The sequence below is a fragment of the Panicum hallii genome, chromosome 5 (genome assembly GCF_002211085.1).
Source record: "Panicum hallii strain FIL2 chromosome 5, PHallii_v3.1, whole genome shotgun sequence".
Taxonomy (NCBI): domain Eukaryota; kingdom Viridiplantae; phylum Streptophyta; class Magnoliopsida; order Poales; family Poaceae; genus Panicum; species Panicum hallii.
In genome coordinates this window covers 7,382,424-7,405,364 of record NC_038046.1, presented here as the reverse complement: position 1 = coordinate 7,405,364, position 22,941 = coordinate 7,382,424, and the positions used below count along the sequence as shown (strand labels likewise).

At 46.3% G+C, this 22,941-nt stretch overlaps 4 protein-coding genes across 5 annotated transcripts; 3 read left to right on the top strand and 1 right to left on the bottom strand.

Annotated features, from left to right (window-relative positions):
* Positions 1–1,169: 1,169 nt before the first annotated feature.
* On the bottom strand, positions 1,170–3,744 carry LOC112895973. The gene is made up of 3 exons (XM_025963993.1): positions 3,047–3,744; positions 2,001–2,190; positions 1,170–1,762 (listed from the first exon to the last, which is right to left on the bottom strand). The coding sequence occupies exons 1-3, from the start codon at positions 3,706–3,708 to the stop codon at positions 1,535–1,537; spliced, it is 1,080 nt and encodes a 359-aa protein (XP_025819778.1). The 5' UTR covers positions 3,709–3,744; the 3' UTR covers positions 1,170–1,534.
* An 806-nt stretch (positions 3,745–4,550) lies between these two features.
* Positions 4,551–6,201, top strand: LOC112893930 (basic leucine zipper 23-like). 2 transcript variants are annotated; one of them, XM_025961461.1, is made up of 3 exons: positions 4,551–4,856; positions 4,942–5,035; positions 5,202–6,201. In XM_025961461.1, exon 3 carries the CDS (start codon positions 5,290–5,292, stop codon positions 5,944–5,946), a length of 657 nt encoding a protein of 218 aa, XP_025817246.1. In that variant the 5' UTR covers positions 4,551–4,856; positions 4,942–5,035; positions 5,202–5,289; the 3' UTR covers positions 5,947–6,201. The 2 variants fall into 2 exon arrangements, with proteins under 2 accessions (XP_025817246.1, XP_025817245.1); XM_025961460.1 differs by having other exon boundaries at positions 4,552–4,856; positions 4,942–6,201.
* An 8,465-nt stretch (positions 6,202–14,666) lies between these two features.
* LOC112893927 (probable E3 ubiquitin-protein ligase RHC1A) lies at positions 14,667–17,902 on the top strand. Its single transcript, XM_025961458.1, has 2 exons — positions 14,667–14,838; positions 16,535–17,902. The coding sequence occupies exon 2, from the start codon at positions 16,542–16,544 to the stop codon at positions 17,541–17,543; it is 1,002 nt and encodes a 333-aa protein (XP_025817243.1). The 5' UTR covers positions 14,667–14,838; positions 16,535–16,541; the 3' UTR covers positions 17,544–17,902.
* A 453-nt stretch (positions 17,903–18,355) lies between these two features.
* Positions 18,356–22,848, top strand: LOC112893926 (4-diphosphocytidyl-2-C-methyl-D-erythritol kinase, chloroplastic). The gene is made up of 11 exons (XM_025961457.1): positions 18,356–18,663; positions 19,397–19,492; positions 19,595–19,663; positions 20,177–20,281; positions 20,374–20,430; positions 20,547–20,747; positions 21,535–21,627; positions 21,698–21,797; positions 21,897–21,996; positions 22,357–22,442; positions 22,576–22,848. The coding sequence occupies exons 1-11, from the start codon at positions 18,460–18,462 to the stop codon at positions 22,677–22,679; spliced, it is 1,215 nt and encodes a 404-aa protein (XP_025817242.1). The 5' UTR covers positions 18,356–18,459; the 3' UTR covers positions 22,680–22,848.
* The last annotated feature ends 93 nt before the right edge of the window (positions 22,849–22,941 follow it).

The following is a 22,941-nucleotide window of genomic DNA, read 5'->3' as shown; positions in this document are numbered from 1 at the left end:
CATCCTATGCTACGTGAACACGTCCGTATAATCATCGGCCCTGATACCACGGGTCCACACGCGCCATACGCCATATGTCCGCGTCCCTAGCACGCACACGTCCGTGTAATCATCGGCTATGATAGCAATTGTAACGCCCCAGTTCCAAATATAATTTAGTTCTACTCACATGTTAAGTAAAACATGCACTCGCATCAACCCCGCTTACGCTTTCGTTCTCGCTTCGCGTAAAAAGGTTAAGCCGGAGGTTGAAATGCACTTGGCACTTGGATTTATACGTCGGTGAGACTCACCCTCAACTAGGAACGTGGGACAACTCACTACATATACCATGCCACTCACGCTTGGACCACCGTGACACGCACGGGCACGGTCTCACGGGCGAGCCCGGCGTGTGGCCATCACGTCACAGCCTCGCAGGAAACGGATGCCTCTGCAAGTGTTTAGCCCATTATTTTCTCTTATTCACCAAAAACATTTTCACTGTACAAAAATCATGTGTGTAAACAATGCTCCAGCAAAGGTGAAACTTGCACGGAATCAAGCAGCCCTTTTCACACTCAACTTTCAGCCTGGGAAGCAGGAAAGGTACAAGTAGAAATTTGGGGGATGGTCAGGGCCCTTGAACCGAATTAAAAATATGGTACAAGCAAGCCGCAGTTGATCCTAAACACGGATATCATACGGCGCGACGCGATTGATACAGAGGCTGGCGTGCTAGCGCGTCAGCAACCATTGCCAATGCTTATCCACCAACCGTGCTTGACAGGACAGATTTTCTGAGAGCGACAAACTTGCTGAGTTTCTTTCAAAAAAAGGAAACAAATTTGCTGAGAGCCAACACCGCCGAGTTCCAAGGGTAGTCGATAGTGCAAGCCAGTACACGAGACATGCACTGCACTAGAGACAAACCAGATACGTTCCAATTTCCAAAGGTCGTTAACAGTTACGCCAACTGAATCACAAAGCTGTAAAAGTTATGCTAACTGAATCACAAAGCTGGTTTCCAGTTTGAGAATATGCCAACTGAATAACAATATTGAACTGTTAGGCTAGCTGAATCATAAAGTTGGTTTCCAGTTGAGAACGCGCTTGAGAGCTGAAACACAACATAACAATTTAACCCGAACTGAGCTGGGTAACGAGAGCACATGAAACATGAGAAAGAATTCAAGTCTCCACGAATGACAAATGTCAAGATGTAAAAAGGTAGGATAGCTATCGACTACAAAATGTGTCACCTCGCAATCCAGGATCATGAACAATGTGCCTAGGAAATGAGTTGCTAGGCAATGTATGAAGAATTGAAGATGGAGGCACGCCGACGGTTTGCAATACGATTATTCAGCTGCCTAGATGTGGGAAATGAATCTTCGTTACCAAAGACAAAATACATCAAACCACCTACTGTGCTGCGAAAACAAGGGACAGATACTGGCAGTTCAGATCTACTTCAGAGTTTCTGCTTCAGCCACCCTGGAGAATATCTAAAGACAGTTGAGAAAATTTGCGTTGAAACAAACAGTTATCCCCATCACTTATATGGCGCCATTATCCTCCTCCGCCGTTTTGGAGTCTCCCTCTTCACATACATCTTCTCCATATCGTTTAGTGGACGGCTAGATCCATCTGCTAAGCTGATGAACTTCCAGCCTCCTCCTGTACCGCGCTTTCCCTGCGGCCCAAGCTTCTCGACCATGTAGGTCCATCCATCATCTGGTCTGCGTCTGCTGTACTTGTGGCACTTAACCTCCCCTGCCACCTGCAGTCCAGTATATCATGGGTCTCAGTTTACCATTTCAATTTAAGCAGCATATCATACATGCAATTAACAGGAACATTGATACAGTTTCAGCTGTAATTTTTTTTTGTAGCCATGGCATAGACAAAAGATAGGTTTTTAAAAGTATAAAATAACACATATAAGCACTGAAGTCATCAGATTGCTCAATGGAAATGTAAGGCAGGTCCAGTAGATGATGACCAATGAAAGCCCTTACCTTCTTCTTGTTGAATTCCAAGCGCTGAACAAATTCTTCATACAACATCTTATCTTCCTTCATTGAGATTTCATATAGAACCTCGTCAGGATCTCTTGTTGTGCCATCCCAGCCCTCAGGCATCACTTTGAAGTCAGGTTTATATGGAAGGGATGCCACATGAAATTCCCTATCATGGGAATTGAAGAACCTGCGAGACAAAAGTGCATATCATTGATCACTGACAAAAAAAATGTTATAATGAAGAGTGCATGGCACTGCAATTGCAGATGTTGCTGACTGTTTATCATTTTTTCTAAAAAAATATTACAAAGAAAATGCAGGACACATCAATTGCATGCAGTTATCTTGACACATTATTAGTATTTCAAATTAATATGGGTTAAAAATTACAGATATTATCTTACAGAAGGATGTACTGACCCTTCTAGCAAGAGAAATATTGGGGAAAAAATGCACAGAGATGTCAATGTCTATAATGTGCTGAAATGAATACATCCACTAATAATTCTGCAAGACAATTAGACATGTAACATTTTAGCAGTTGAGCTAATCAATAAAGATATATGGAGACATGTTCAGAAATTAGCCTGACAAGATTGAACTCATCAAGTTTTTCTTATGCCAAATATCTAATCAGTGCATCCTCATATCCTGACAAGAAGTTGTCAGATCACTCCTGATATATCTAATCACAGTCAAAACATGAAATCCGAACTACACCACACCCACTTAGAAACAGGCACAGGTTTCAGGTTTCTGTTTCCAGATCATGTAATTCTAAGTTGAGCCTACGCATTGGAAGAGTGGTTGTGGGTCGGAGCACCTGACAATTCTATCCAGGTTGAATTTGCTCGGAGCAACAACTGAGGGTCCTTATTCAGCTGGCATTTCTAACAAATCGATGCTATTTACCCAGCAGTCTCTGTCTGTTTCTCGCTTATTTAAAACTTTCAGTTGTTCCTGAAGTTGAACATGCCTAAACTATGAGAACCTGATCTATGCACATCAACATTAAAAAGGAGCAAACGAGCACTTTCACATACTCTGGGCAGCTGTCTAGCAGGATCTCGATGGAGTCATCGAGTGGCTGGCCCCTCTTCCGCTCCTCCTCTTCCTCCATCTCCTTGAGCCACAGGATGGCGTGCACGCGCTGCCGCATGACGCGGAAGTCCTTGGCGAGCCGCTCCACGGTGTACGTCGCGGGGTCCTCCTTATGCAGCCGGTACATCTCCTGCTTCTCCGAGTCCTTGAGGTACGAGCCCCGGGCGCCCGGCTCCCGCACCTGCTTCAGGAGCGCGCAGGTCTCCCGCATCCGGTCGCCCCAGGAATCCACGTACGCCTTCGACTCGCGGTTGTCGCGCTCCAGGTCCCGGATCATTTTGTCCTCCTCGTCCATGGCGCGGACGGCCGCCAGCTCTCGGGAGACGGGCGCCGACGGGGACGGGACCGGGCGGCCGACGGAGGGCGAGGACCCGTCGAAGTGGTCCTTGGTGAGTCCGGTGGACCAGGTGGAGCCCCATTCGTCCCCACCCCCGCCCCCGCTGGGCAAGGAGGAGGCGCCCCATTCGTCCCCACCTCCGCTGCCCCCGGTAGAGGAGGAGGAGAGGAAGCGGAGGATGGAGGAGATCCGAGACGGGGCGGCCCCGGCGGCGGCCGGCGGCGCAGGGAGGCGGCCGTGGAGGAGGGTTTTGCGAAGGGCGAGCATTTTCGGGTTTCCTCTGGTTTGAGTGGGCTGTTTGCTCTTCTACGTTTCAATGGAGGAGGGAGAGAGCCTGTCCGCGGGTAGAGCGATCGGGTAGGCCTGGGCTGAGCATGAGGCCCATCTACTTTGGCCCACATCAAACGCACCCATTCAAACCGTCGGGAAAACAGTAGTCCTACTGATCGCAATTTACTCGGTTTGATTAGCATCCTATCAGAAAATTGAAACTTTTACAACCAATTATTTTTTTGCAAAATATGGGAATTTTTTTTCAAATATACCTTTAATACTTTCATAATCTCGTCAAATGTTATATTTTTAATATATTGTAAAAGAAAATACTAGTCTAGGTCCCACCTCAAAGACAACAAAAAAAATACTAACAATAATAAAACAAAGTTAAAAAGAAATATTTATCGAGAAAAACTCTATTTTATTCAAAGGACGAGGGTCATGAGGACTTAAAATTTGTAAGCATAGCTCACTCAGAATCATGTTCACTCGGATTGATTCCCAGTCCTAAAACAAAATGCTCGCTCTTTGTTTCAGATGCAAACAATATAGATGGGCATTATATGTGTGTACGTGGATTGTGGATGCATCCAGCTGATAGTTCGCGGTTTAGACCCTAATCTTGTTAGCATGGTTAAATCTCATATGAATATTACAAAATTCCTGTCACACAGTGGTCAAGATTTGTCGAAGATATCTAGTCAACTTGTTCGAGTCCTGGCTGAATCCCACCGGGCCAAATGTTTCAGATCGAAGTGAATAGGAAGAGAATATTGCAGGACGGGAATCATGGCGATTGACAGAGAGAGAATAGTGTCAAGAAGCCGAGAACGAGGATTCGCTCCCTTTCTATCCTCTCCGCCGCCTCCGATCCGATAACGTCACTCTCCTAGTCTCCACCTCTCCCCTCCCTCTCTTATTTCCTGAGGTTCTCCTCCCACCGTGATTCCTGAAAGAAAAGGAGAAAGGCGAGCCAACACCAACATAAAAGATTGGTCGAGAGGAGACGGACCCAAAAGTGAAAAGGGCTAGAGGAAGCCTTCTTCTTGCAAGAAGCAACCCTGTGTTGGGAGGTCTTCCCTCAGCTCCAGACCCCTTCCGCCTTCAGGAAAAGAATTTGATGCACTTCGTCGGCTTGGGTATTTTTTGGCTCCCTCCACTGGTTTAATCCGTTATCAGTTATTGATGTTGTTTATCTGATTTGGATGCTGATCACCTATGCAGGGGGTTCTTGCCCTGGTTGGGATATTGTGAGGTTGTGCTATTTAGCGGTCAGAGTTTTCCATATGTTCATGCTCCTGACCACCATGGAAATTTGGTACTTACATGATCTCTTGACTATTCAATCACAAACCAGTAATCTAGGGGTAACTTAAATATCTTCTGCTTTCGAAAAAGCACAAATTCAAATTTCTTTCGAATTTGTTTCGACTTAAATGAGACCTGGCTAAATCAGTGAGCTTTTCTGGAACATGTTTACCCAGTTCTTGAGTTATTGAAGTGCTTTGGCACTTCTGTTCAACTTGGGCCACTTAACCGTAGAGGGAGATTTTTCTGGCACTTTTTGGCACAATGGACGATGGAGTAGACCTTCCAAGCCATCTTCTGTTGTTACACCATGAGATCTCTTGTGGATTTGACGATTTCCTGAAGAGTACAACTGCATGTACTCATACACATACTTGTAATCCACCGGGGCCATCGGCAGCTATGCATACCCACACATGCCTCCACACGCACACGCAAGTCGTAGCCTCTGACGAAGAGCTGAGGAAGCCCCGGAAACCTTTGGGAAATAGAGAGGCTGTGCGCAAGTACCGGGAGAAGAAGAAAGCACATGCAGCCTTCTTAGAGGAGGAAGTCAAGAAACTCCGTGCCACCAACCAACAGCTGCTGAGGAGATTGCAGGGACATGCAGCTCTGGAGGCTGAGGTGGTGAGGTTGAGGGGCCTCTTGTTTGATGTCCGAGGCAAGATCGATGCAGAGATCGATTCGTTCCCGTTCCAAAAGCATAGCAGTGTTGATTCTGTTATCTGTACAGACCCTCCTCTTTGCGTCAACCCTGATGCCGAGCTAGCAGCCCGGGTGGCCAGCTCTGGTGGACCAACAATTTTGGATTTTGAGATTGATGAAAGTGGCAGTATTTCACGAGAAATCGATATTCCTGAAGTGGTTAATTCGATGGATGCTGCTGGAAGCTTGCTGAACTCAGACTCATTAGTTGAATGACTTTTGACAAGCTGCTTTTGAGCATTTTCAGATCCATCCCAGTTTGGTTTGCTTCTTGTTGTTGGTACTAATTCTAGTTACTTGTACGGTTGTACCCTGTTTGAATAATTGGTGGCTATGGGCAGGTGTATGAAGCTGATATACCCTGTTTAGACGCTGCTGGTTATAAGTTCTAATTCTACTTGTATCTGCTCAGTGATCACTGTACTTGCATGATATTAGTAATGGAAGAAGTGCTATTCTTTGTTCTGCAGACTTGACTGCAAATGCAGTATAGGCCTAAAATGTTTCCTGATGTCAGCCCTTAGTATGTCTATGCAGCTATTGTCTTACTGACAGCAGCAGTTCACTGTTAAAATGGTATCTGACTTGCTACAAGGAGATGACAATAGCATTTCTTCATTATCGTCTTTCAGCTAGTCCTAAATCTAGTTTGCTTCCAAGTTTTTTGCTTTCCAGATATAATTCTATATATGTGGGTGGCTACCATTGGTTGCTTAAATAAAGTGCAATGTGCCACTGTTATCAAAGTGTTTGCTGTATCTGTAAATTTATTTATGTGATCTCAGAGCCGCTATATGTCTATCTAGTTTTTCGTATCCCACTGTGAGATTCCCCACGACTCTGGTCTAGCTGATATTTAGTAGATTATGAAGCCTTCAAAACATGTAATTGTGAATTTCAGGGTACTTGTTTGCTTTATCTCTGCATGATGGAAGCATATTCCTTTGTCTCCATTCTTCTGTTGATTGTAAGCAGATGGTCCTCGCAAGTCAAATGCCGTGGTGCATCAAGTGTTTGCATCTGTCGTCGCCTAATCATGTAATGTTCAGCATCAACAATACTTTGTGCTGTGTCCACTTACACATGTCAAGCTGTTTTTCTGTCTTGATATTCTTTCAGGAGCTACCTTTATCAGTTATTCGATGATTGAAGTGTAAAGACTGTAGAGCCAATGAATTACCTCCAGTCTTGGCTGGAGCAGGCTGGCCAGGCAAGTATTTGATTTTGGAAAAAGAGATTCCCCTCCACAAGTTTGCCCTCCTTGACAAGCAATGGCTGAGTTGTCGCGGTTGCCTTCTCTGTATAATTTCAATGAGAATATAAATGCTTTATTTATGTAGACGAAAATGTTAAAAATCATGCTACCAATGATTGACAATTCTTTAAATTTCCTGATGAAACGCAATGTAGACATTCCAAATAGGGACGCATATCTCTTTGCCCAGAATGATCGCTGCTTGCAAAGATGTGAACCTGTGGCGTTACCGTCTCAAGGCTGCAGATAGACACATCGCTGAAGCCTGGTGCCAAACGTTGTGCTCCATGTAGTACAACAATCCAAAAAAACTGTATTTCTCGTTTTACCTGCTGAAAACTCCAAGTTGTAGGCTTTGGCTTGAACACAGCCCCTTTAATATATTCAGGTAGGGGATTCTCTCCCCTCCCGTTGACCCTCGAAAATAAAATAGGGACGCATATTGGACGTTCAGGCCGTGAATTACACTGGAAGCCTTTTGCTGTAATTTAAGCGTGCTATTTTACCAAATAGTAACTGGATAGCTTTCTGGGGCATCATTCTACCATTCTGTATGCTCGGATTCATGAAACCTTGCTTGTTGCCGCCAATCTTCAACCTCGGGAGAGCACACTGCATACCAGTTTGTTTCTTCTGCTTATCGCAAGGGGCCGACCAAGCAGCTGGGCAGTGGGCATATCTGAACGAATCATAAAACTTGCCGGTTCAGCTCTTATATTTCCTCCCTCCGCGGCTGCCTCCCTCCCTCCCTCGCCGTCGCCCGAGCAGGTCTCCGGAAGCCCGGCGGCCGGCGAGGAAGGCGACGGCGGGGCAAATCGGCCGGTGGGGTGCTCGGGCGCCGGGGCGGGACGGCGCAAGGGCCCCATGGCCGGGTGGCGCGCCGGAGCTTCGTCGGCGTGGGACGCGGGGGGTGGCGGTGCGCGTGCGGCACGGCGGCTGGTGGCGAGGGGGCAGCAAGGCTGCGTGCGCGCGGTGGCTCGCGGAGGCTGGCGCGCAGCGTGGAGGCTGGCGGTTCGCGGGAGGCGGGCGCGCGGCGTGGTGGCCAGCGGCTCGCGGAGGCGGGCGCGCGGCAGCGCATGGAGGTGCACGGCGGGCGTTGGCGGCGGCAGCGCAGCGGCGCGTTGCATGCTGGTGGAGGTGGCAGCTTCGCTGCTGCCCTGTGGTGCAGCCCGGGCGATGCTGTGGCGGCGGCGCGCGTGCAGAGATGGCCGCGTGTGAGGAGCTCGGGTGTGATGAGCGCTTCCGGGCGACGAGCGCAGCGGAGGTGGAGGTCAGCGGCACGGTGAGTGAAGGCGAGGCGGCGGAGCTGCGCCGGATGGGCTGTCGTGGCTGTGGTCCGGGAGTGCCAAGCCGAGGGCGTGTAGCGACGGGTTTGCTCCGGGCGTGTAGCGAGGGGTTTACTCCGGGCAAAAATCCTTACTGTCATTCTTGCTGGTAGAGATGACGGCGGCGTCTCAGGGCGTCGGTTTACCGGTTCGGGGGCGTCATCTCGAAGGTACAACCATCTCGAAGGTACAACCTTAATGCACCGGGTTGTCTGGATAAAAACCCTATCCAGATTGTAAACGAGCGGCGCCTTTAGCATCGTAATCTTCTTCGAGCTGTCGTCTCTAGAGATCCACCTAGACTTATGGTATTTCTGGTCTATTAAATATAGACGGCAACGGACAACGTTAGCTATTCCGCCGCGTGGCAAGCTGAATAGATGTTGCCGAGCTCTCGTGACGGCGTTCATAGTTACGGTGGCGGTCGGAGGTTTGTCACACGTCTATCGGTTGTGGCTGCTTGCAGCAGAGCACCGCCGCAGCTAGCGTTGCTTGGCAACTGTCAGTGCGGCGTGGGACTACGTCGAAGGACGGCACTTGCGGCATCGGTAATATGGGGCGACTTGGCTTGCAGCGGACTTTGGCTTGGCTTGCAGCGGACTGTGGCGGGCTACTCAACTTGGTTGGGCTTTCCGATAGGTACATCGTTGGAAGATAGCGCAAGCGACTTCTTCAGCTTGCTGGCATGACAGCAGAGGTCATGCGCGCGGGTGAAGCAGGCCAGTGAGGTCGGCCTGCGGTGGTGGCTCGAGATTGATGGAGCTCGGGGACGTGGGGCAATATTGCTCACCACTCCGACGGCGATAAAGGAAACAGAATCGTGGCATAGAGTACTGCGGCGGGCGTGGCGAGACTCTCACGCGTGGTGTTTTTTCGAGGCGACGAGAGCAAGATCCAACGTGGAAGTGGCGAAGCCCCCGCACGTTGTGTTATCGTGGTGGCGACTGCGAGGCAGCCTTCGAGAGGTCCGGTCTCTATGGTATTACTCCATCAGGTGAAGGGTGGTGTGGCAGCGGCACGACGGCGGAGGGTCTCGTATGATGGTGGTCTTCCCGGTGCGGTGCTATCTGTATCTTTCGGTTCCCTATCGATGCAGAGACACGTTTGGAGATTCCCGACGATTACACGAGTGTGGATATTTTTGTGGGTGCCGCGGGCTCCGTTTTTCCTACGTTTATCACGTGAAGTAATTCTAACCGGGCACAGTTATTATTGAAGGCAAGGTGTGTGATATAATCTTGTATTTTTCTACTATATTAAAAGAAACGCGAGTGTTATTCCTTAAAAAAATAAAACTTGCCGGTTCGAGCCTGTACGTGTAATGGAGCAGATACTCTGGATCTCTATCGCCAACGTGTTATGATCAGGCCTAACTTTAGACAGCTTTCCTCTCTGAAAGAAACAGCAACGCCTGTGGCATTGTCAGGAGCGATCGACAATGACCGGAAACAGAAAGGAAAGACAACGGAAGCATGTTTGATCTCGCTAACGAGGTTTTGAGGTCGATTTTTTCGACCAAAACCAAGCTGTAACCACAAGGAGAGAGGCAGATAGTAGGTCGAGACCCAGTGTAGGGGGTTTCTAGGTAGCTCGTGGAAGCTGGTTAAACAATATAATTTTAAAGTGTATTAGATCCAAATTAGAGATTAGGCTCAAATTAGAGATCTAAATCTAATATTTTAAAGATTATATTCAATATTTTTAAAAAATATAGATCAACATTTGAAAATAGCAGATTCAATAATTTTTTAAAACACAAATCAACATTTTAAAAACAAATACTAACATCAAGATTTTTCACAACCTGTTTCAACATTTAAAAAATAAATTCAATATTTTTAAAATCTAAATCATTTTTTTTAAAATAGATTCTTCCTCCTCTTCTTCTCCAGTGATGGCGGCGGCACGCGTGGGGCCGTGGGGAGCTGCGTCAGTAGGCGGAGCGCGCGGCGGGCAGAGCGGCGGCGTGCGCAGGGCCGTAAGCAATGGCGGCGGCAATGTGCATGCGTAGGGGAGGAGGGAGCAGCAGGCGGCGGCGGCTGACAGTAGGAGGGAGAGGAAAGCTAGACATCAAATCCAACGGACTACCTACTTGCACACGAATCTCAAGAAACAACTACTGGAAGCCAGACAGGTTTGACGCCCTATGTATGCTAAGGGCTTTCGTGCCACGGAGGCCCGGTCCACCCAAACCCGGCCCCACCCGCCACTTCTGGCCCAGCAAGCATTGCCAACGGGATCGAGTTTTTTTAAAAAAACGGATAAAAAAATTAAAATTCGAAAAAGGGGAGCCGGATGGGAAAAATTCGGAAAATGGGTACCTCTCGCCTGTTGATCGGGCGGGAGGCGTGGGGCCGCGGACCTCCCTCCCGCCCAAGCGGGCGGGAGGTCCAAAAAAATTTCAAGACCCCTCCCGAGAGCCTCTTCGCGAATATGAAAAGTTTCTTATTTGCGAAGAGGTCCCTGAGGCAGACCTTCCGCCCGGCCAGTGGGCGGGAGGTGCCCCAGCTTATGATTTTTGTTCTATTTTCTTGGAATTTATGTTTCACAAACTATTTGAAATTCAGACTTTTTTCAAATACAAGATTTATTCGCCATACTCTTATGTATGCATATAAAATTTTAATTCAATTTTACGAAGAAGATTACAGTATCTAAAACACGCACGAAGATGGTTAAACGATAACGTTTTGCAACGTAGAATCCAAATATTAGAATAGTACGATACAACTACATATCCAGATTTGATACAAACTCAACGCGGCAAATATTACACATGAGCAAACAACGTTCAAATAAAATTACAACTAAATGATACCTGATGACGTAGTAGCACTCGATCGGCGACGTCTCCCACTCCTTGATGGAACCGGAGGTCTTCTATCTGTAGCATCACCTGTGGGCCAGCTTCAGCAGAACTGGGGCTAGCATCATTGTTTGGACAACGTTTATACGTGTTTCCAATCTGATTACATGCACTGCAGCGTTGTATCCTTGGACGGAGCTCTGACTCATCCATATCATTACGAATACGCCGTGTCTGACGGCGCCCTCTCTTAACCCGTGCTGATCTTAGGTCTGGAATATATATAACAAGATTCGTTGTCTCAGTGAACGATCCAACCAAACGGAACCCATAGATCTCATACTGCCAGGTACTGTCAATTGTCTCCTTTCTGAAGTAATGGGAAACACATATATCGACAGGATGTTGAATATCCGCACAAGTAGCCATTACATGAGAACACGGTACGTGCAGCAACTTTGGCCTCATGCATGAGCAACAACAAGTTCCATCAAACTTGAGAATGCACTCCTTTACAGGAGTTTGACGTCTCATGCCACGTCGCGCTCTATCTTTAGGAGATACTTTAAACTTGAGCTCCTGTGTACCACATTGCTGTACGTGGTGTAGTTGGGTGCTAGCTGTCTTCTTAGTCATATATTCTGTCATCATTTTCCCAAAATATCTGTCAGAATCTTGCATTTGCATGAATGCTTGATTTTTAGTGAACCGATCCCTAAAGTAATCGATACACCCGTGGACGATGAATTCCACAATTGCAACCAGTGGAAGCCCACGAACACCACGCAGCACCCAAATGTAATTCTCGGCGAAGTTGGTGGTCATTGTGTCGTACCTTGCACCATCGGTATCGTAAAGTAACGCTCACTTCTCCTTCGGTTCATTCTCAATCCATTCAGAAAAGGTTTTCACCGCTGACTCAGACCTTCTGCGAGTACGTGCAGTATCTATTGGCAAAGGACACAAAGCCTCTGCTTCATCCTGTGCAGTTCTGTTTTTTGATGCGTCCTAGCTTCTTTTCTTCCCGATCAGTTCATCAAGTTTCTACCACTGCTTGTTAAATTTTTGCTGATTTATTTTCTTGCATAGCCTCTTGAACATATCCATAAGGTGCTTGTTCATGAATTGCCTGAAAAAGTTTGCACCGATATGTCTTATGCACCACCTACTGCGAACATCACGCCATTTGGGCAGCTCTCCGGTCTCCACACACCCCTCCTGCAAATCTAGTATTGCCCTCAGTATGCCGGGGTGACGATCATGAATCAGGCAGACATCTTCTCTTTCCCGAACGACTGCAACCTTAACCCGTTTCAGAAACCAGTACCAACTATCTGTGTTCTCACTCTCAACAAAAGAAAAAGCAATAGGAACTAATTGGTTGTTTCCATCCACTCCAATAGCTATCAGCATTTGTAATCTATACTTTCCTGTGAGAAAGGTCCCATCGATCCACAGTAGAGGCCGGCAGTGTTGGAATGCGTTAATGCATGGACCCAAGCTAAAAAAGACCCGCTGCAATATGTAGGGCGGACTTTCTCCTCTGTTTAGACTTTTCAGGTCATAATAGCTTTCAGAATTTCTCTGACATAGGACGGCCAGCAATCGAGGAATATTATCATATGCAGCCTCGAACGTACCAAACCTCATCTCCAACGCCTTCTGTTTCGCACTCCATGCCTTACTGTACGAAATATACTTGCACTTTTTCTGAATATATCTGATAATAGACTTTGGTTCATATGACATGTTCTCTACTATCATCCCGTACATCTCATTTTCGATATATCGCGATGGGTCTTCTGCACCCCCGGCAAATGACATGTGTGCTGAGTGACAATTGAGCATTCCCAATAATCTTTCCATTTACCCTTATAAGCATGCACCCGCCACGGACACCCTTCCTTCACACATACCACATCGTACTTACGAGATTTGCACTCAACTGTTTTAAACTCTCGCATAAGAGAGAGACCAGCACTTAACAGCTTTCTTGACCTCTTCAATTGAGTGGTACCTCGTACACTGGACAATTTCATTCTCCCTGCAATCTGAAGGCACGCTAGATCCGTCATCTACGACAAGATGACTGAAGTCGCTGCTTACCCATTCTTCAGGCACATCATCGTCATCATTAGATGAATCGGCATTCATTGCTTCATCCAATTCACGTTCTTCGTCTTGCAGCTGTTCAACAATAAAGGGTATGTTCTCGCCCTAATCAGCCACGCATTGAGGTGCTGCGGTGCCACCTGCCTCAATATTTGCCTCCTCAAATTCTTCATCAATATTTTCATCCCCAGAGCAGCTTCAATGTTTATCAAAGGGTTCTGGTGCACACTGATAAGAAGCACCAATGGCCACTGCCAATGACTTGCATTTTGCAGATAAGTTAATCAGTCATCGTTGCTTGCAAGTGGTATCAGCTCCCAGATCAAATCGTTAGTGGTACGATTTATGACGCACTGAACTCTCACAGTGCGTGTCTCCTGATTAATCCTTAATCCCCTCATTAACCAGTTGCATAGGGATTCAAATGTCCTCTCGTACAGTCTGGTAATTCCTCTGACCGCACAGTTGAATTCACTTAAATCTACCCCATTCGGCCCATAAATCACATATCCTTCTCCGTAATATATGCTGAAAATACCTTTCTCGGAAGACATATCTGTCAATCATTAATAAACTAGTTATACTATATATTAATACACAACGACCCTAAATTTCAGCGATTCCTCAGATTATATTTTACACATTCTAAACTATTCAGAATATAAATTATACTAAAAACAAATAAAAATACTAAAAATTATTCAAAACATAACTACTCTAAGAAATATTTCCTAGATTATAATTATTTTCAATTAATTATACGGCTAGAATGAGAATATACCTCCAAATCGACGTGTGAACAGGGTTTCGCCGCTTCCTCTTCTCTCTTCCTCTCCTCTCTTTCTTCTTTTTCTGATTTTTGCTGGATAAAATAAAATTTTTAGGGCAAGTTGGGGCTTATATAGCCGGGGAGGGACCTCCCGCCCGACCAAAGGGCGGGATGCCCCTCAGGACCACATCCCACCCGTTGGATGGGCGGGATACCCCTGTAGGGATCTCTTCGCGAATAAGATAACTTTCTTATTTGCGAAGAGGCTCTCGGAGAACCTCCCGCCCGCTGGATGGGCGGGAGGTCCCGACCCCATGCCTCCCGCCCGATCAGCGGGCGGAAGGTACCCATTTTTCAAAATATTACCAACAGGCACCTCTTTTCCCGATTTTTATTTTTATTCTTTTTTAAAAAAACCTCTACGGGACCCGCCTCGCCTGGCGCCGCCGCCCCCACCCCCCAGCCCATAACGGCGCGCCTGCTAGTGCGTGTGTGGTGCGGGAGGGCGCCACGCCGCCTCCCGGCCTCGCGCACGCCACCAGGCACCAGCCACCACCCAAACCGCGCGCGGGCCCCCGTTGCAAGCACACACGCCGAGCGGTGCGCTGCCCACTCTCTATTTTTCCTTCTCTTTTTTTTTCGCTGGCAACTGCTAACTGCTGATTATGCAGACTGCACAGCGGGGCGCCGGGGCCTCTATATGAGAGTGAGGGATCAGCAGCCGTTCTCGCTTACACGCGCCCCCGATCAGGCGCTCCGGTGGCGCTTCGCGTCACCCCTCATCGTCACTTCCCCATCTCTCCGCGACGCCGCCCCCCATCGCCTCGCTCCAGGCACCAAGGTACTCTACTCTCGCAGTCTCGCTCCCGCTCTTCCGCTATTCCCCGGTGGATTGCTGTGCGCGCTGGACCGATCGATCGCCCTCCCGTGTCCGATTGCGCGCGGTTGGGTGGGATTGGTTCGGAATCGGGTTGAGGGCGAGTGGTTGCTTTGGTAGATCCATGCATGGCAGTTCCGGTCTCTCCTTTAGTCGTTTCCTCCACTTCGATGAAGGGAAATTGAGCAAACGCCTTCAAGGCCCGTGCCTATCACTCGTGATTTCCGACAGAGTTCTGAGGATGTTAGGTTCGCTTGCGCCCTTTCTTTTGCGCCAGGAGAATGCGTGTTTCTGGAATTGGGCGCGCAGCGAGGATGTGTTGCCTGGCTCCATTCGACCTTTCCCCCTCTTTTAATCTATGCGATTAGAGGAACACCGAACACTGGTATGGGCTGCAACTTTCTGCTGCTACAAAAACCCCTTTCCACTTAGCAGCAAGTAAAATCCAGTCGCTTCGCATTGGATCACTAGGTTAGCTGGTACATTCATCTCCTGCTTTATACCTCCATAGGAGCCTCGTGATGGGCAGTTGGGCACTAGAATGTTCTCAATCATGAGTTAGATGGTCCATGAGTCAAATTTCAAGTAATCAAATCTGGATCCCTTGAGAAGACAGTATCAGTCGGGAACTTGGAACATCAAACACCTCCCGTAAACATCTGTTCTGAACTGGTTACTCAAGGTAACTACGGTTTATGACTGTCCGAAAAAAAATTCATAAGGAATTTGAAGTAGCCAATCTTTTGAAAATAAGATTCGGCGTGTGATTGAAATTTGGCCACAGACTGAAACCGCTTTTGTTTGGTTGTTTAAAAAGGCACTATTTAGGCCGCCCCTGAGTTTTTCAATTTACTCCTATTTATTCAGATAATGCCATGCACTAATCTGTTAAGTGGAAACGATGGAAAATTCGGATCCACTGTGCATAGATGAACCATGACAAATCATAGATCCTAAAAGTGAGTTATTTGTTACCGAATCCTGGGGCCAGTTCCAGCTCCTAGTGCTCAGTACATAGTAACGAGCAGTAAATTGACTCAGAAATATGAAGTATTCTTCTCTGCTGCATCCTTTCTTATCTCTGAGAAAATGGACCTGTATGAGATACCCTTGAAATGTTAACCTGCCCTATTAGAGGTATACAATCAAACAATATACGCTTAGGCTTTTGAGAAGTGTACACGAAATGCAGTAGAAATTACAATTCCATTCTAATTGGAGAGCTCCACTCATTCGTAATATACTATCTTGACCAAAGAATCTCATTTCTATCTGTGACAAGTTAAAAATATGAGATGGCTGTTTAGGCAGCAGTTAAAACTTTAGACAAAATTCTGATGGTTCCTTTCTGACATGTACTTGTACCAAGACTATTGTACAGTATGTATGCATGCTTCTCTAGAAAATGTAGTGGGTCAGAAGTTGGTATGACATCTGCAGCAAATACACACTGTTTTCACCGCATGAGACGCATAATATGTATGAGTGTGCTTACCATTCGATTGGTCATGTGTGTCTGTGTGGAGGAGTAGGTTAGTTGCCATGTATAGTTTGGTTATTTCTAGTCACCTCTTCCATAGTGCTTTGTTTTATTAATCGTTGTCCTTAGTGCTTTCTTTATGTAATCTTTGTACCATGCTGAGTGCTTAATTTGTCACAGGAACAAGATGTCAAATAGAGCCACACATTGGTGTTATGCCTGTCGGAGGCCAATTCGCCTCCGCGGACAGGATATCATATGCCCCAACTGCAACGATGGTTTTATCCAGGAAATCAGTGAGATGGGTGGCATGTTGAACACTTATGGACTAATTGAACCAGACTTTGAAGAGCGTCGAGCTAGAAGATTTGGGATGATGGAGGCCATGTCTTCCCTTATGCGGCAACGTATGGCAGCAATGGACAGAATGGCAGAAATGGACAGAAACAGTGTTTTTGATATCCATGGTAGACAAGGGACCAGCACTGAACATGGAAGGCGGCCAACTTCTGTTCCTACACTGATATTTGGCAGCAACCCTGCTCCTGTTCCTGGAAGCGATAGTGGTAATGTTAATGTTGTCTTCTCTGGAGGCCGTAGAGTTGGCATTGACCGTCCAAATTTCAGTCGTTTTCTTGTTGGTCCCAGCCTTGAAGCTTTATTTGAGCAGCTACTCCTCCAGAATAACCGTCAAGGCCCAGCTCCTGCTCCACAGTCGGCTATTGACTCCATGCCTGTGGTGAAGATAAACCGCAGGCATTTCAATGACGATCCACAGTGCCCAGTTTGCAAAGACAAGTTCGAGCTTGGAGCAGAGGCGCGGGAGATGCCATGCAAGCACTTGTACCATACCGACTGCATCATCCCCTGGCTTGTTCAGCACAATTCTTGCCCTGTATGCCGCCATCCTCTGCCATCACGACAATCAGGCATTAACAATAACGCCCGCGCACCTTCAGCCTACTCCAATGAAACCGCTGGTCCTGGTGTCACCGAAGCAGATACCGAGCCTGTGCCAATAAACAATGATGGTGCAAGTCAGGAAACACACAGCTCCTTCTCGTCTCTCTGGCCATTTGGCCCGTCGAGTTTCCCTCCCACTTCTTACCAGTATCAAGAAACTGTTGATGAGCCTGCAGCATACGATCCAAACCAGATAGGATATTCCGAGTGGTACTATGACCACTGACTGAACCCCTGCTCCAAATCCAAGCGATCAGCGCAAGTATTGCCTGGAACCTTCAGATTACGTGGATGTGGTGCCTGTGATGGTTGCTCTTCGGGTAAAAATGGGTGGCTCCTGCCTGTAGTCTTGTGTTCAGTGTATACCTTGTTTTTCATGTGCAGTGTCGACCTGTGGAAGTCTGTATAGAGAGACTAGAGGCTACTGAGCGCAATGAACGCTCCTGTAATGCCCGTATATCCCTGTTTGGTGTGTCAAGGGTGCTTCCTTCTTGCCTGTACTGAGCACAACGAATTCTGCATATCCAGTCTTAAGCTATACATAAGATTCCTTACTAGCAGTCACCGATGAACTGCTTGCATCCAGAAAACTTGTTTTACCTTGATTCCATGTCTGTCTTTCTAGGCGATCATAGCATCTTGAAATAGTCTTCAGTTTCCAACTCTCCTGAAACAGTAGGAATTGCAACACAGTTAATTATTTTTTTGGCCTGCAGTTGATCTCAGAGCTTTCTGCCCACAACTACTCAACTAGCTGGTTGCAAGTTGCTGCTTACAATACTCTGGTACCACAGCTGATACCTTGCCGAAGAGTCTGTTACATGCCAATTGCCCTGTTAGAAAACGAGAAGCATGCGTGTACTGCTGAACCAGATTGGAGAACGGTTAGTATATTCCACGCCTCGCACGAGTCCTAGCACGAGGGAGAGAAAGTCGCGGCATCCCGGCGTCCATTTCGTCATCGGCAGACGTTCAAAAATGCCTAAACCCGCAGCAATTTCCAAGTTTCCAAACACATGGCGATGACCCCTTGACCGGGCCAGACGCTCGGACCGGTCGTCATATCCGACTCCAAAAACTTGCTCCGGAATATCCAATCCAACTCCAAGGCAAGCGCGCTACTCCGGGCAGCGGCAGCGGCCATGGCTTGCTCCGCGCACCTCCTGTCCCAGAGCCTCTACTCGTCCCACCGCGCCAGCCCGGCCGCGCGCGGGAACCTCCGCTCCGGGGCGCGACCGCCGGCGCGGGCGTCTCCCGCGGCGAGGCCCGGCTCGAGCGCCAGGGGCTGCCGGGGTGTCAGCCTGAGGGTCGCCGCGTCGTTCGAGCAAGGGAGGCGGCAAGTGGAGGTACGCGCCTCGCTAAACCCTCAATTGTGCGCGGGGATTGGGATTTTTGGCAAGGGTTGTTCGGATTGCGGGAGAAATTGGAGGAGAACCGTTCGATTCGCGGCGCTGTTCGCGGGAATGCACGAAACGGGGAACGGGAGGAGGAATTTCGTTTCTGCACCGATTCTATCCATTCCCGCCGCTTCTCTAGCTCGCCGCGCTGTCCTCGCGCGGCGATGCCATCGCCCACCGTTGCCTGTTGCCAGGGCGAGCGTCTCCTCCCTTACGCGTAGCGTCCCTAACAGAATAATAGATGGGAACCTGACCAATGGAACTACGGAAAACGTCTTCTATAGTCCCTTCTCTGCAGCTATGAAACTTGTTCATGCTTTATGCTGCCCCGCAATGTGGCATCCAAACTTTTTCCTATTTTAGGCCCCATATTTTTTCAACTAACCTGAGATTATATGAAGATACATTCATGAAACTTCCATAATAGTGTATAATGCAAACTTTAAGGAAATAAGCTCTGCATTAACATGTCATCATACTTTTAGGCCTCACTGATTTCTAAAAGGGCTCGATCCATTATTTCTTCTCTTTTGTTTTTTACTAGTTTTTACCAGCTTGGTTCCTAAATTCTTGCATGATTGTTTTTTTCATAGAATTATGAAAATTCTTCTGCCGGTTAGGGAATGGTGAAAATATGTTGCAATTTTCTTACCATCGTGAGTTATGACGGTGTATGTTTTAGGTCTCTTATGACCCACAAGCAAAGTTTAACCAACTTGCGGACCAAATTGACAAGGATGCGGGGATGACACGGCTCAACCTATTCTCACCTTGCAAAGTATGTTGCTATCTTGTTTCTGATGACTGATAAGTATTGGCAACGTTTTGGTTTCTTCTTTTGTGCTTCAGATTAAGGCTCATGCAAGTCTTTGCAGTGCAGATTAATTTGTTCTTGAGGATAACGGGGAAGAGACCAGATGGGTTCCATGACCTGGCTTCTCTGTTTCATGTGAGCCTTTTTGTGCCTCTTTTGCTTCTCCTGCATGAGTGTTACACAAACGGTGCTTTTGTATACTTGTGTGTTGTCCAGCCTTATTCATGACGCCGTACCAGTTTAGGAAAAAAAACGTTCTAGGGCTTTGGGAACAAAGAGTGTGTTTATTAAGTTAAAAGCAGTATAATAGATATATTGTGCAGGAATTTTGTATCTGCATGTGACTTAGACATCAAAAGGACAAAGGATAAATTCACATAATACTATAGTCAACAGTAAAGTGAATACCATTGAAAATGTACATGAATTTTTTGTTCAGAGGGTGTTGTTATGTTTGTGCATGTTGCAATTGCAACCCACTCAACTTCCATGAAGCTCTAATTCTTCTCTTTGCAAGACTGGCGCTCAAGAAAATATGTTTTGATGTTGTGGCTTAGCGTTGCCTTGTGATATTTAGACATTCTAGTCTGAATGGAAACTGCGGCAAAATATCATCTGTATGCACTAATTCTAATAATGAACTCCCAGGTCATAAGTTTGGGTGATACAATCAAATTCTCGTTGTCACCAAGTAAGAGCAGAGATCGCCTGTCAACCAATGTTCCAGGTGTCCCAGTCGATGAAAGCAATTTGGTATGATGGTCCTATATATTTTGACATATTAGTAGTACTAGCATATGCACACTTGATATTTTCACCTTTCTTAACTTTCTTTAAACCTGCAGATCATCAAGGCACTCAACCTTTACCGACAGAAAACTGGAACTGATAACTTTTTTTGGGTACTGTCAATTGTGCAAACCCTTTTGTCTTAGGAAATTGCTCGTTCTTTTGGCATTAAAACAATTAAACTTTTAAGTTGGGTATTAAGTTTGATGTCATTGACATCTGAATGTAGATACATCTTGATAAGAAGGTCCCAACTGGTGCTGGTCTCGGTGGTGGAAGCAGTAATGCTGCAACTGCACTATGGGCTGCTAACCAGTTTGCTGGCAGCATAGCTTCAGAAAAGGATCTTCAAGAATGGTCTGGTGAGATTGGATCAGATATCCCCTTTTTCTTTTCACGAGGAGCAGCATATTGTACCGGTAGAGGAGAGGTATGTTTCACGTGGCATCTAGTAAATTCCTAAAGATTTTCATTCTTGGTAATAAATGTGAGCTCTTCCAAGTTTAGTTCCTCTGATCCTGCAGCAGAACCAGGATTAGAATATGAGGGGGCCCAAATAAGCTACAAACATCTAATTTCATTTCATGGCAAGGGTCTACCTCTAAAATTCTCCTCATCTTGAAGTAGTGCAATAAAAAAAACATGGTGCACATACATACTATTGACGAATGCTCTGTTGCAGTCCAGGCATGAATGACTTTCCTGACCCATTGTTCTGGTTCTACTGATTGAGTGAGGCACCCTGTGAAATTGACCTGCCTGCTCTATATCATAACTTAGAAGTACAGTATGGGGTCTTCCTAAACTACTGTAGTTCTAGTGAATGTTAATATTTCCAGTAGTTTGCTTCATGTTCCTCTCTGTAAACCTTTATGTTAAAATGATAGGTGATCAGATTACGCACAAGAAATGGTTGCCCACAAAAGTACTGATCTAGCAGGGTGCATCTGTATATCATTTTTTGAAGTTGGGTACAAGTGCATCTGTATATCATACTGTACCACAGAGTGAAGTTGATTTAGCTGATCATGTTATTGCAGTTTAGCTTATCTTGTGTTACTTGTTTCTTTGTTTTTTACACAAGTAGCCTTCTTTAAACTTTGATTAGCTACCTGTTTTAGTAATAACAATACACTAGATGGTGACATGTACATCATGTGCTATGTTTAGCTCCATGCAGTTTCTGTCATAATCTGTAGATTTCAACTTAAATGTAGATTGTCGAAGATATCCCAAATCTCTTGCCAGAAAATTTATCAATGGCTCTTATAAAGCCGCCTGAAGCATGCTCAACTGCTGAAGTTTACAAGGTAATTAGTGAACACTTAGTTTCTTTATTTGAAATGCATGGGTTTTGCTCATAAGCTTCTTGTGCTGCAGAGATTCAGGTTGGAACAAGCTAGCAAAGCTGATCCTTTGACCTTGCTCAAAGAAATAACTCAAAATGGGATATCACAACATGTCTGTGTTAATGATCTAGGTATGCATATCCCGCAATAATATATTTAGTTAGAGCATCATCAATATCTTAATGACTTAAGTTTCATCAACATCTGTGCTTCTGTTTCCTTTTTTCCAGAGCCTCCAGCTTTTGAGGTGCTACCATCACTTAAGAGGTTGAAGAAACGAATTATTGCCGCTAGCAGGGATGAATACAATGCTGTTTTTATGTCAGGAAGGTAAGGACGGCTATTTTGGTTAAGCTCTCTGAAGAATCTGTTTGTTCACATGTTTTCAAAGATGCATTGGTGCCGATTGCCAACATTGCATCGTTTTACATGGGATGTAGTTAGCACAAAGGGCATGTGTGTAGAGCACCAGCTATGAATTTAACTGTAGGATTGTCGGTGTAGGAACCGCCAGCCATTCTGTCTGCCAATTAGTGTATGCCCTATATGATTTGTGATACTGTAATGTGTATCTACCATAGCTTACCAGGCAGAACAGATCCCTCCTGCAAATTATGATCTGTGTGTTTCTAACTGTACACTATTGCCATTGTCTAAGCTGTGACACCACACCTTTGATGTCCCTTGCAGTGGAAGCACACTTGTTGGAATTGGTTCTCCAGATCCACCTGCATTCGTATACGATGATGAGGACTACAAGGATGTTTTCGTATCAGGTATGCTGATCGTTCTACTCCACATTGTTTTCATTTAGGTGCAGCCAAGGAGGATTCTGTCACTTTTGTGGTTTTTGCATAAGTTAGCACACTGGAACCATCATTTTGAAAGGGTCGGTGTGTTTTTGTGCAGAGGCTTGCTTCCTCACTCGCGATGAGAATGAGTGGTACAGGGAACCAATCTCGTCCAAAGCCGCGTTCAGCAAAGACGACTTACCAGCCTCGGTTACTGACTGAATTCTGATTGACTCCGGTTCTGCATTTGATCTCAATTTTGTGGGTTATACAGGTGAGGGTTTACTGCGTGTTGGGAAAAAGAATCGACAAGGTCACTTTGTTCATAAGACAATCTGATCCCACGAAATGGATATCATTTTTTCAGTATAGCAACCATGATTTCTGTCAACAGACAGTTCGTGAATGGCCCCAGGTGAATTAAGTTTCTCGGTTACAATCAGTAGCATTAGTATCAGACAGACAAAATGGATCGCATTCCTCA